At 36.9% G+C, this 13,003-nt stretch overlaps 1 protein-coding gene across 1 annotated transcript in view; it reads right to left on the bottom strand.

The window, feature by feature from the left end:
- LOC126154543 (serine protease nudel-like) overlaps window positions 1-13,003 on the bottom strand; it is a 191,535-nt gene that overhangs the window by 5,553 nt on the left and 172,979 nt on the right. Inside the window, exons 15-18 of the mRNA XM_049916151.1 lie at window positions 11,495-11,654; window positions 4,480-4,612; window positions 2,644-2,820; window positions 402-506 (exon numbers count right to left, since the gene is read on the bottom strand). Coding sequence (XP_049772108.1) covers window positions 402-506; window positions 2,644-2,820; window positions 4,480-4,612; window positions 11,495-11,654 — 575 coding nt within the window. The remainder of the gene's footprint in view (window positions 1-401; window positions 507-2,643; window positions 2,821-4,479; window positions 4,613-11,494; window positions 11,655-13,003) is intronic.

A 13,003-nucleotide genomic window follows, 5' to 3' on the forward strand; every position in this document is an offset into this window, starting at 1 on the left:
GTGTTTTTGCTAGGGATAGAACAAGAGTTCGAAAGTAAGTGTGAGCAGTGTTTTCTGTTGTGTGCTTCTATGCACCACACTTCAGTTGGCTAAAGGTGAGTGATTACCTTCCTTTATTTTATGTATTATTCCATCCAGGAATTTAATTTGTTAAAGTGAGGAGCTTATGAGAACACAAATATAACTGAACAAGATACCATACAATACAGCATTTATTAAATTATTAACAACTTGGAAATGACGACATGTTTAACATGTGTGGTTGGGTCAAAGAAAGTGTTAAGTTAACATACTGTTACAATCTGAATAAAGTCTGAAAGTTATAGTATAACCTATTGGATGACCAGTAATGTGTATAAATAACTTCTTAGCACTGCAACAGCTACTGTGTGATGACTTACCACAACGAGGGTGCCAGCAGTATGTATTGTCTTCATGGCAACTCTGTGACAACAGGACGCAGTGATCTGGCAGTACACCAGATATATTTGCTAGATATCTAGTGGCTGAAAACAATCATCTGATTAGTCCCAGTTTCCCCAAAGTTACAGATAAAATTCCAGAACTAGTGTTGAAGGAATGAAGTAATGTACTGAACAAAATTGATACTTCCAGTCTGTCTTGTCTTACTGCATTGCAAAGATGGCTCCTACATAGAATGTAAAACATTTAATATCTGTTTCCATCAAACAATGCTGATCTCATTGGACACAACAATATCTTAATAATTAAAAGAAAAGCGCTGGCAAGTCGATAGACACACATACATACACACAAAATTCAAGCTTTCGCAACAAACGGTTGCTTCATTAGGAAAGAGGGAAGGAGAGGGAAAAGACGAAAGGATGTGGGTTTTAAGGTAGAGGGTAAGGAGTCATTCCAATCCCGGGAGCGGAAAGACTTACCTTAGGGGGAAAAAGGACAGGTATACACTTGCGCGCGCGCGCGCGCACACACACACACACACACATCCATCTGCACATACACAGACACAAGCAGAAATTTGTAAAGGCAAAGAGTTTGGGCAGAGATGTCAGTCAAGGCAGAAGTAAAGAGGCAAAGATGTTGTTGAAAGACAGGTGACATATGAGTGGCGGCAACTTGAAATTAGCGGAGGTTGAGGCCTGGCGGATAACGAAAAGAGAGGATATACTGAAGGGCAAGTTCCCATCTCTGGAGTTGTGACAGGTTGGTGTTAGTGGGAAGTATACAGGTAACCCGGACGGTGTAACACTGTGCCAAGATGTGCTGGCTGTGCACCAAGGCATGTTTAGCCACAGGGTGATCCTCATTACCAACAAACAATGTCTGCCTGTGTCCATTCATGCGAATGGACAGTTTGTTGCTGGTCATTCCCACATAGAAAGCTTCACAGTGTAGGCAGGTCAGTTGGTAAATCACGTGGGTGTTTTCACACGTGGCTCTGCCTTTGATCGTGTACACCTTCCGGGTTACAGGACTGGAGTAGGTGGTGGTGGGAGGGTGCATGGGACAGGTTTTTCACTGGGGGCGGTTAAAAGGGTAGGAGTCAGAGGGTAGGGAAGGTGGTTTGGGGATTTCATAGGGATGAACAAAGAGGTTACGAAGGTTAGGTGGACGGCGGAAAGACACTCTTGGTGGAGTGGGGAGGATTTCATGATGGATGGATCTCATTTCAGGGCAGGAAGGTGTACACGATCAAAGGCAGAGCCACGTGTGAAAGCACCCACGTGATTTACCAACTGACCTGCCTACACTGTGAAGCTTTCTATGAGGGAATGATCAGCAACAAACTGTCCATTCGCATGAATGGACACAGGCTGACAGTGTTTGTTGGTAATGAGGATCACCCTGTGGCTAAACATGCCTTGGTGTACGGCCAGCACATCTTGGCACAGTGTTACACCGTCCGGGTTATTTGGATACTTCCCACTAACACCAACCTGTCAGAACTCCGGAGATGGGAACTTGCCCTTCAGTATATCCTCTCTTCTCGTTATCCGCCAGACCTCAACCTCCGCTAATTTCAAGTTGCCGCCACTCATACGTCACCTGTCTTTCAACATCATCTTTGCCTCTTTACTTCCGCCTTGACTGACGTCTCTGCCCAAACTATTTGCCTTTATAAATGTCTGCTTGTGTCTGTGTATGTGCAGATGGATATGTGTGTGTGTGCACGAGTGTATACCTGTCCTTTTTTCCCCCTAAGGTAAGTCTTTCCACTCCCGGGATTGGAATGACTCCTTACCCTCTCCCTTAAAACCCACATCCTTTCGTCTTTCCCTCTCCTTCCCTCTTTCCTGATGCAGCAACTGTTTGTTGCGAAAGCTTGAATTTTGTGTGTATGTTTGTGTTTGTTTGTTTGTGTGTCTATCGACCTGCCAGCACTTTTGTTTAGTAAGTCTCATCATCTTTGTTTTTAGATATATTTTTCCCACGTGGAATGTTTCCCCCGTATTATATTAATAATTAAAAGATTATATATTTGTCAAGATTGCAGAGTATGTGATCCCTCTGCAGTTCACTGTTGGCTGAGATATGACTAAGAGGGTTTCTCAATAGGTCTTTAAGAATTATGCTTTCTCATTTATAGAAGAATCACACAATGACACACAGTAAGAATTTAATATATAGAACAGGGATAATGAAATATCAAGAACTCACCACAAGGTGGCTTGATACAGATAGATTCTTTCAGGCTACATGCTGCTGAAGTTTCATCCCATGCAGCTCTACAATCTTCCTTCCCATCACACAATTTAGGAAGTGGTACACAGGATCCCAATGGAGAGAGTACTCCATCACAGTTCGATGTCTTTGTATTAAAATTCTGACTTTTTTCTGAAATCGATGAAGTGGACAGTACAGTTGTGTGTTATGTGCTATTGCAAACAAATCAATATAAAGACACAAGCATTGTTAGTGAAACCTCTAAGTGAACATAAGATTCTGGTTCACTCGCTTAAACATACAGATATACTGCACGTACAGTTCATAAACTTGTGTAGTTACAGTTATCACAGTTTCATATCTGAAGGTGGGTTACTCTGAAATTAGAGTAAATTGCATAAAGGAAGTAACAAAGAGAGTAAGTTACTTAAAATTTTGCAGCCATAGAATCAGCAGAGATGGTTAAACATCAAAGCCAGTGTGAAGGTATTCCTGGATGATTAAGACATTAGAGGATGAACTGACAGGCTTCAGTGGTGAAGCAATAAATTATGTAAAAGGAAAAAAAAAGTTAGTTGCTGTTACCTACTACATTCTTTCCTTATAGTAGTTTTTTTTCTTTAACAGCATATTTTGTTGTTTTTATCATCTGTTTTGGTTCTTTAATATCTAAACAACTATGTACCACATTCCACTAACTGCAGTAGTTCCACTAAATAAATAGCAATTCTAAGCAACTCTTACAATATGGTTCACATCAGAACACTAGACAACTGATGTAATTCAAAAGCATCAATAAACAACAATAAAGCAAAAATTTGCCCTTCAAGTTGGAGAAAAGGAAGATGAAAGGAGAAAGAAACAGAACAATCCTCAGATAAGCACAAGATTTTAAGTAAGTAAAGCTGTCCTCTAGCCAAAGGTTGGTATGAACCCCATTGTGATTTACTGGGTGTGGTCTGTCTGGAGGTGGAATGCCCTTGCAATCCTCTGCTGCTTGAACTGACTGACCCAGTGAGTTACAGTGAAGCTTACATATAGACTGAAGTAACTCTTTGTAGGTGCTGGCTGCAGACAAATAAAAATTAAGAGGTGGGCAAAAAGCAGCATGTATGCAGGTTAAACTACAACTAGAATTGATGTATCAGGTGAATGTAACCCTGAATAAAGCAATGGGTTACTCTCTTACATTCATCATATGTGCTACAGTCTCCCTCAATCTCATCTTCTCCCTTCCATGCTCTTTACCTCTTGCTCCTTCTTCCCTTTCATTTCATCCACTTCGCTTGCTTGTCCCTCTTTTCCTTTACCCATCCACCACCTCTTAAATCTTCTCAGCTCTTTCCTCTTTGCTAGGGCTACAGCCTCCATCGCCTATCTCATTCTGTGATTGCATGTCTCCCTCAATGCCCCACCCTTTTTTTCCAGCCTTTACCCAATTCTTAACCCCTTTCACTCCATGTGATGTCACCCAGTAAAGCACAGCCCCATACTTCCTCTGCATACCCTTCTTTTTTTTCTATTGTGAAGCCTACTTCTTGCCTCAGTTACTATCTGACTTGACTGTTAATGTAGGAATAAGTAAATTTCTGTTAAACTGTGAAATATAATAAGTAATACACACACAATGGACCAGAACTGGCAGTTACCTATTCAGTATTAAACTGAAGCGATATATTTATCACTGTGATTGAGAAGACTATTTCGAGCACATGTGGAAGGAGATAATATGTCTTCACTTAGCAAATAATGGTGCTGAAAGCTTCTCAGTAATTACAGAAAATATTATTGTAAAGTAATACCAAATGAAATAAATTTCAGAATACGCACCAGTAATGTCACGTAAGAAAAATAAATCCAAAATCGGCAGCATCAGCAGTCCATTGAATTTGCATGTACCATTGAAAATTGCTGTGGGTTCCCATTTACCATTCATCCGGCACACTACTACACCATTGCATTCCTGTCAATATAGTAATTAATCACTAAAGTTAATTCTTATGTGGGTGACTTTTGTCTATGCTCTTCTCAGTTAATTGGGTGTGTTTGTTATATAACTGAACACCATTTGTTACATTTTCAAATAATTAAATTCTGATTTTGCCACAATGTTGTTAAAGAGAAGATATGAAAGAGTTGTCTTGTACAGCATACAACAACAGAATTAAACGAAGAGTAGTATTAGAGAGTAAACATTATGTAAAGAGGAGAGGAGGAGGAGGAGCAGGAGCAGCATTGGGGACTTGCTCAATGTATAAAATGGCACTGCAGCAACATTATAACACATTTTGTACCAAAAGGACTCCAATAATTAATTTATTCTGAAATGCAACTGACAACTTCCTTCTATTCCTCCATCTGTTCACTACGCTCCATGGATCCCATCAAGGACAACTATCTTCAGTGATGGGTAACAAGTAAGGATATATATTAACAAAAGACTAGAAAATAACAAACTTAATCTGTATATTGTATTAGTGCTTGATGCTATCCAAGCATAAGCCAGCTAAATTTAACTAAGCGAATTAGAAAAAGCTGCTACATGGAAAACATACTGTCCCCTCACTTATATGGAACAGCTGCTGTTGATTTTGTATTGGTACTTCAGTATTACTTAAATATACTAGTATTTTTCAACAAAAATAGTTACCTAGAACTGCAAATAGTGAGTCCTGTGTACACTGTATAGTACTTGTCATGCAGATTGACAAAAAACACAGTTACTTATCATGTAGCTATTTGGATAATTTTTGAAAGAGTGGCTTATGTGGTGTGTTTTTATTTCGTTCTATTTTAGTTTTTTAATTGGTTAGATTCCCAATTTCATGCTTTATTTTAGTTAGGAGCTTTTTGAATACTTCTGTGGCAGGGTACATGACTACTCTGAACCCTAGGTGAGCAGTCAAAGTCTACACGAAAATTATTTTTTTGTCTTGCCTTGTATTGTGATTGTGTACATCACTTTTCACCTGATGCCAGTTTTGTCAGCAACAAAATCATTAGTGAGTAAATGTATTGTTAGGTCTGGCAAGATCTGTAGAAAGATCTATAGGAAGTCTCTACAAGGTATACAGATATCTAATTTACACGTTGTTCTTACTGCTCACTTCTGCAGAATAAAACACTTTGCTTATGTGCAAATGGGCTGTCCCAGAAGGTGATTCCTTTGTATAGCAGGGAGACACTTCACTTATGTGCAAATGGGCTGTCCGAGAAGGTGATTCCTTTGCACAGCAGGGAGTGCAACTACGCAAAATGAACTGACACTCTTGTCCAAAGGTCACAATGAGAGATGCTTTCAAGGGCAAAACATGCTGACCTGAGCATCATTAATGTATCTTTGGTTGACACAATTTTAACTTTTGATACAACTAAATCGTAAGAAATTTTACACAGTGTGTTTCATTTAAAGTGTGACCATTAATGTCTACTACTGATTCTATCAAACTGTTTCTGCTGCTTTAAATGGGATAATATGAATCTTTGTGAGATTAAGACTCACATTGTTAGTTGTTAATCACTTTTAGCCCTGTTCAGCTAGCATCTGAGCTGCAAGGTTGGGTAGTGTGCTTGTGTCATCATTGCACATTATACTGTTCTTTAAATTCACTGGAATATCATTTGTGTAGCTTGAGAACTGATTCTTGTAAGACCTTACATATTATGTACCCTGATTAAGAGGTTACTTTCATGCTTGTGATTCTGTTATAAAAATAAGACTCTATTCAGGTAAAAGGGATGCCATTAATGCCATAAACCTGCAGTATGCTTAGTAGTTTTTTGTGCTCCATACAACCAAAGATCTTTTTTTCTTTTTTAGCTCTGCCAGCAGTTTATTTGTAAGGGCCTGTAATCTCTATCTCTGTGAAAAATCCTCTATTAAAGCCAAGTTGAGAAACAGTCTACAAGATATGCTTTGTTAAATGAGTCAAATTCTGTTACGGGCAACTTTCTTAAACACTTTTGAAAAGAACAGAAGAAGTGAAATAGGTCTGTAATTAGAGGTGATTTACTTATTTCCAGTTTTATAGGAAGATGTTATTACATCATGTTTAAGTATGTCATGGAAATGTTTCCTGAACCATTGATTGATTACTAAGGTAACTAAAGTGCAACCCTTTCAAGTCAGCACAATATATTACTATTCTGCTCAAAACATCATTGTGGCCAGCAGGAATACTACTTTTTAGTGATCTGATAAATTCTGTAATCTCTACAAGTCTTGGAAAACATCAGTTGGTGGTACATGCATTGTTTACACAAGTAACTCAGTACATCTCGATTTGGTTGTTTACTAGTATGTGTATGATATTTTTGCTTCCATTGTGAGGAAGTAATCATACTATTAGATGGGCAGTGATTTGGAATTGTCACCATTTCTGCAAGAGTAGTTTTCTGGGAGTTCATTTTCATTTGGATCACTATTGTTGCTTGGGTCTTGTTTTTGCCTTATTCTAAGAGTGTTTTATTGTTTAGTTATGAGTTTTGCTATTTTAATAACAGACTAAATGATTTTATGGTACTGGTGATAAGGGAGTTTCAACTTCTCACTACAGCTTCTTGTCTGAATTAGGTAGAGCTCTTCCCTCCTAGCACAAGCAGGAGATACCTGTTGCTTAATCTTGCTTCTGTTTTATTTTACCTCATTTGTTTTAAGGGGAAACAAGACTCAGTGCTGCAGAGATAGGTTCAAGAAAGAGTTAAATTCTCCACTTACAGAATCTGCTTTGTAAATTTCTCCACAACATTGTGATTCAGTCATTATTTATGATTCTGTGCCACAAAAAATTTTGTTTGTGGACTGTACCTAATCAGTCTGTATATTTTACTGTCAACATTTGGCCATCGTATTGTCAATGGCTATTACTAATGTCCTTCAATCATTGTAGGGAATATTACTGTGGCAAATAATCAAAAGCTGGACATTAACAACTCTAGGTGTTTTCAATGTATACATTCTTACAGAAAATCAATATTAAAATCTCCACCAACTATGATTCTCTAGTTAAGTCTATTTATCCTTATTAAAACCATTTTGGGCTGCTTTCTGAAGCTTAAGATACTTTCTGCTGATGATCTGTAAATTGTCAGTACTTACAAGCTTGTGTTTTTCCAGATTCATTACTGTGGCACAGAATTCAGAAAAACATTTCAACACAATATTAGTCAACCTGAAGGACCTGGGTCTTAACTCCACTTTTTGCATTTATATACACTCCCCCTTTCTTTTTATTGGTTCTACAGCAGTGTGATATTAGCTTGTATTCATAATGATAAATTTTTTCAATTTCATTAAATTCCATGCGATGTTCTGATATGCACAAAAAGTCATATCCTTGGTTTTGTCGAAGGTGCAGTATTTTGTGGTACTAATAGCTGTTCGAACAGTAATCATATTTACATGACAAGTGTTCCCAGTTGCGAATATGGACAACCACCAGCTGCATACTGGAATGGCAACAAAGAAATTTGTGCCAGACCAGGACTCACACAGATTTCCCACTTATTGCAAAAGTAGCCTTACCTTTTGCATATCCGAGCACAACTAATGGCCGGACCCAAACTTCCATACATCATTAACCATGTGTCTGCAGCTCACTATAAGCCGGAAATCCAGGTTCGAGTCCTGTTCTGGCACGAATTTTCATTGTTATCATTCCAGTATACAGCTGATAGTTGTCCATGTTCACAACTGCAGATACATTTCTCATATTTCATGGTGGCTGTAGCCACCACAGTGCCTGTACCTTTGGACATGCTTGCATGTCCGAAGGAACATTGCATCATAATTAAGAATAACATAGGTACAACAATACCATCATATCGTAACCATATTTATTCTGCAGCTCACACCTTTAGGCTGAATTTATCAAAATAAGCCTCGGGAGCACATTATAAATCACTGAGATGCGATGAATATTGTTATTCTGCATACACTACTCCACAGCATTAATATATTTACAATACAGCATCATGGAACCATCAAGAGCTGTTGTGCTGTACATTTATTCACAAAGAAGCAGTTTCAGGCAAAGTGGCCATCTTCAAGTCTTGAATTAACACTACATCATTTTAAAGGATGGTATCATGGTGTCAAATACCTATTTGTCTTTTGTTGCAACATCTCTCACAATACATGCATCTACAATATTATTATTTTTTTGGTCACCAAATGCAAGATTGACAGAAGATTACAATAATCATCATACTGTCTGGTGAAAATCATATTTTATTTTGACAACATTATAATTTTTGATTGTCAATGATGCAGAGATTAATGAACTCCACACATACTTCGGTGACATGCAAAGTAACCTTACATTTGCAATGGAAATGGAAGATGAATTTTCTGTTTTCTATATTTAAGGCTTAGTAATGATAATGGAACACATGCATTTAACATATACTGCGAGTCACTCATAAAGTATAACATTATTCATATGTCCTTTTATCATCCTTTAATTCACAGAAAGAATGTTTTCCATGCAGTGGTCCAAAGTGTGTTAAGATTCACACCCTCAAAGCACAGAGAAAGCGAAAGAACTTACTACTCTTCGTCACATTGCTATCAATAATTGATTTGGGCCCAACATTATAGAGAGATCTTTCAACAATAAGTTGAACAAGATAAATGTTAAAATGTTTAGAGGAATAACACAAGAAAGTATATCACCAATGAAATAAAAAGCCGCATTTCTCTTTGTTACCATATTTAGAAAAAATTACAGACAAAATTGCTCAAATTTTTCATGAAACCAATGTGAAAATAGATTACTGAACATAAAACAGACTTAAGGCAAACACTCTACGTGGTAGTGACGAAACCAGTTTTATTTGACAGGGCAGATATATATAAATTACAGTGATGATACTGTAATTAATATTATATTAGCAAAACAGGACAAAAAATTTGAATTAGGTACAACAATCATGTCAATATGTATGAAAGTGACCAGTCCACATTTAGCATTCTTGTCTTATATAGATTTCAGTGATATCCTCATGGGACCATAAAATCTTTCATCTTGATCTATTTCCTCCCTCTAGGTTTTGTATAAATAGTTACTTAAGGAAAAAATCAGATACCACTACTTCCAATGTTTTCTTATACAACTTTTGGTGGGTCATATGCTGAACGCTGGAATGGACTGCTGGTTTTTTGAGCTGGTGGCTGTTGAAAAATTTGTGTGTTACGGGTTGGATGTACAGCTTTTGCTGGTTCCATGATGCCATTATTTGGACACTGCTTTGGTTAGATTCACTGCTTCTGGAAATTAGGTGTGCAAGTAGCCTCTTGCCAGTTGCATTCCATGCCGTAGATATACAACAGATGCATATACAACAAAAATGGAGAATACTGGATGGAGCAGTACATAAAATACAGGAAAGGCAATCACTCATCTATAGCAGATCAATGTATGGAGTTCAGAGACAAGTAACAGCATAAGGATTTCAGAGGCAGGTAACAGCAGACAGCATTCATTTTAGCTTTCGAACTCTTCACAGCAAGACTGATTATTGCTACTTAATCATTGAAAGCAGTTGTCCGAGCTGCTTTCATGAAGTGAATACTGGTAATCAGTTTCATCATGGCCATGGAAATATACTTTTGGATGTCTGTGTGTGTGAATAAGCGTACTTTTGCTGGAAAAAGAGCAAGAGCAAGAGTTGGAAAGTTCATGTGAATACTGTTTGCTGTTAAGTGTGCCTGTGCTCCATGCAGTGGACAGGTATAGGTGAGTGATTGTCTTTATTTTATTTATAGATGCATGTAAGTGTAACAGATGTTACAACTAAAAACAACTATATTTATTACTGGTTTTTGGTTTTATAATTGATTTTTATGGGAGCACTATTACTGTTCTTAAAATACAACATACTGTCTTGTAAGCATAGCTATGTGACACTGATGCATTCCAAGTATCTACAAGGCACGTATTCACTGATCCCACATGTCAACAAGATAGTATGAAGTATCATCCTCTGTTCAACTTTTCAGTTGTTAGTTTGGGGAAAAATGATGAACATCGTAGGCTGTAAGACTTTCACACACAGCAATTGTGCCTCCATAATAAAGGGTGTGATTGCTAATTGCTGATTTATTCTGTCATCATTTTCACTGATGAAACTGCTTTCAATTGTGATGGCATCAGTGTCTGTAATTCACATTGGAGCTAAAACATTGAAAGTATTAATGGTAACATATATGACAATGCAAACATATTCCTAGCATTGTCTTCCCATTGTTTACTACCCTATCATATTCATAGACTACTATTTGAAGAAATGTGTCTGATTTTGAGATTGTGTGTGTTCTCTTAATTTTACTGATTCTCTCAGCACTGATTAAATGTAACAGTATTTATTCACAAATGGTTGACTAGAGCTCAAGGTGCACAATGCTACTGGATCATATTTTTGTGTACTCTCATGGATAAAGAATGAGGCCTACAGTGTAAACTTAAATAACTAATCATATTCTCATATGAGTACAACAAATTAGCACCACAGGAGCTGCACATACTACTGGAGAGAAATCTGAAAATCAATTTGGAAGTTTTTGAATTTGAACTTTGGAAATCATTCAGTTGCTTTGCAACCAATAATTCAGTGTAGGTAAATTCAGATGGCTGTAGATTCATATCTAATAAAAATTGGACATTTTTTTTCAAACCCTACATTCAAAAACTCCTAAATATTTTGCTCTTTCTTAAATACCCTCCAGACTTGTAAATGCTGCTCATATGCATGCTTAAAATATGGAATGTAATAACAGTGTGAAGTAGTTCATACACAACATTATTAATCTTACAATTAAATAAAAATCAATGACAGCTGTACCTACAGCATCGTGGCATGCAGCTGCTGTAGCATTCTCCAATGTGAAACAAAGTATGTTAGCTTTGTCACATTTACTATGAAGCTTCAGAAATGTGGAGCATACTTTGCCTTTTTTGTCAACTGTGACCAGCACACATGATTCCGAAGTAGTGTACTTCATCTCCCTGTGCAAGAACAGATGTATAAGTAACATCCAAAAGCTGTTCGTTTTTACATGAGTATATTTCACAATAGATTTTAATACTTCCACAAAGCCTATCTGTGCGATTTAAATAATAATGTGCTGTAAAATGTTGCAGTGTACAGGTACGTGGAAAATCATGTAACAGGAATAAATGTGAGTCTACGTTGTGTTAGTTAGTTTTTTGTTCCATGAATCATTTATACAATTAATTGTAATGATGTGGAACAAGTCATTTTACATTCACAGTATACTTCCATATGTAAATAAGGCTACATTCTGACCATTTACATTAAAAAAAATGCAGTTGTTAGTTAGTAATTTCAGCTTACCACCTTATACACAGTTATTACAAAAATAGAAATTCTTCTGCAGAATAGACGAAGTTGTCAAGGAGAAAATTTTTCAGTTTTGTTTTTAAATTTAGCTTTGATGTCTGTCAGACATTTTATGCCATTGAGCAACTGATTAAAAATTTTGGTGGCAGCATTTTGCACCCCTTTTTGTGCTTAAGTCAACCTTAATGTGGAGTGATGAATGTCATTTTTTTCTTCTGGTGCACCATTGTTCTTTTGAACTGCAGTGGATGATTTGCAACAAACTTCATAAGGGAATACATATACTGTAAGGCAGCATTAAAAATGCCTAACTCCTTAAACAGATATCTACAATATGATCATGGGTGAGCACTACATATTATTCTTATAGCACATTTCTGAACAATGAACACTTTCTTTCTTAAAGATGAATTACCCCAGAATATTATTCCATACGACGTTATTGAATAAAAATATGTGAAAAATGGCAACATAATGATTTCTCTCTATGGAAGATTTGCAATGATTTGAAGTGCAAATGTGGCTGAACGAAGTTGTTTTAGGAGTTCCAATCTTTCTTATTTGAATTCTCATCAGTATGGACACCAAAAAATTTTGAAGTTTGCACCCTACTTATTATTTTCTCAACATGGTGTTGTAGCTATAGATATGCAGTAATGAGTGTGTTGTGTCTTTCTGAAATTGAGAGTGAGATCATTAACAGAACACGAATCAATAGTAATTTTAAGAACATTATTTGCCATTTCTTCTGTTGCTGTATGTATGTTTGGATTTATTACAGTACTATTGTCATCCACAAAAAGAACTAATTCTGCTTCTTGTCTATCATTGACATATAAGAGAAACAATAGTAAACCTGAGACTGAGTCTTGTGGTATCCCACAGGTGATTTCTCCTCAGTCAGAAGAATCTCTCCTGCATACATTGTTTGAATAATTAAGCAGAACTTTCTCCATTCTTATAGCTGGGTATGACATTATCCATTGATTGTCTA

This window comes from Schistocerca cancellata, chromosome 2 (assembly GCF_023864275.1).
Source record: "Schistocerca cancellata isolate TAMUIC-IGC-003103 chromosome 2, iqSchCanc2.1, whole genome shotgun sequence".
NCBI lineage: Eukaryota > Metazoa > Arthropoda > Insecta > Orthoptera > Acrididae > Schistocerca > Schistocerca cancellata.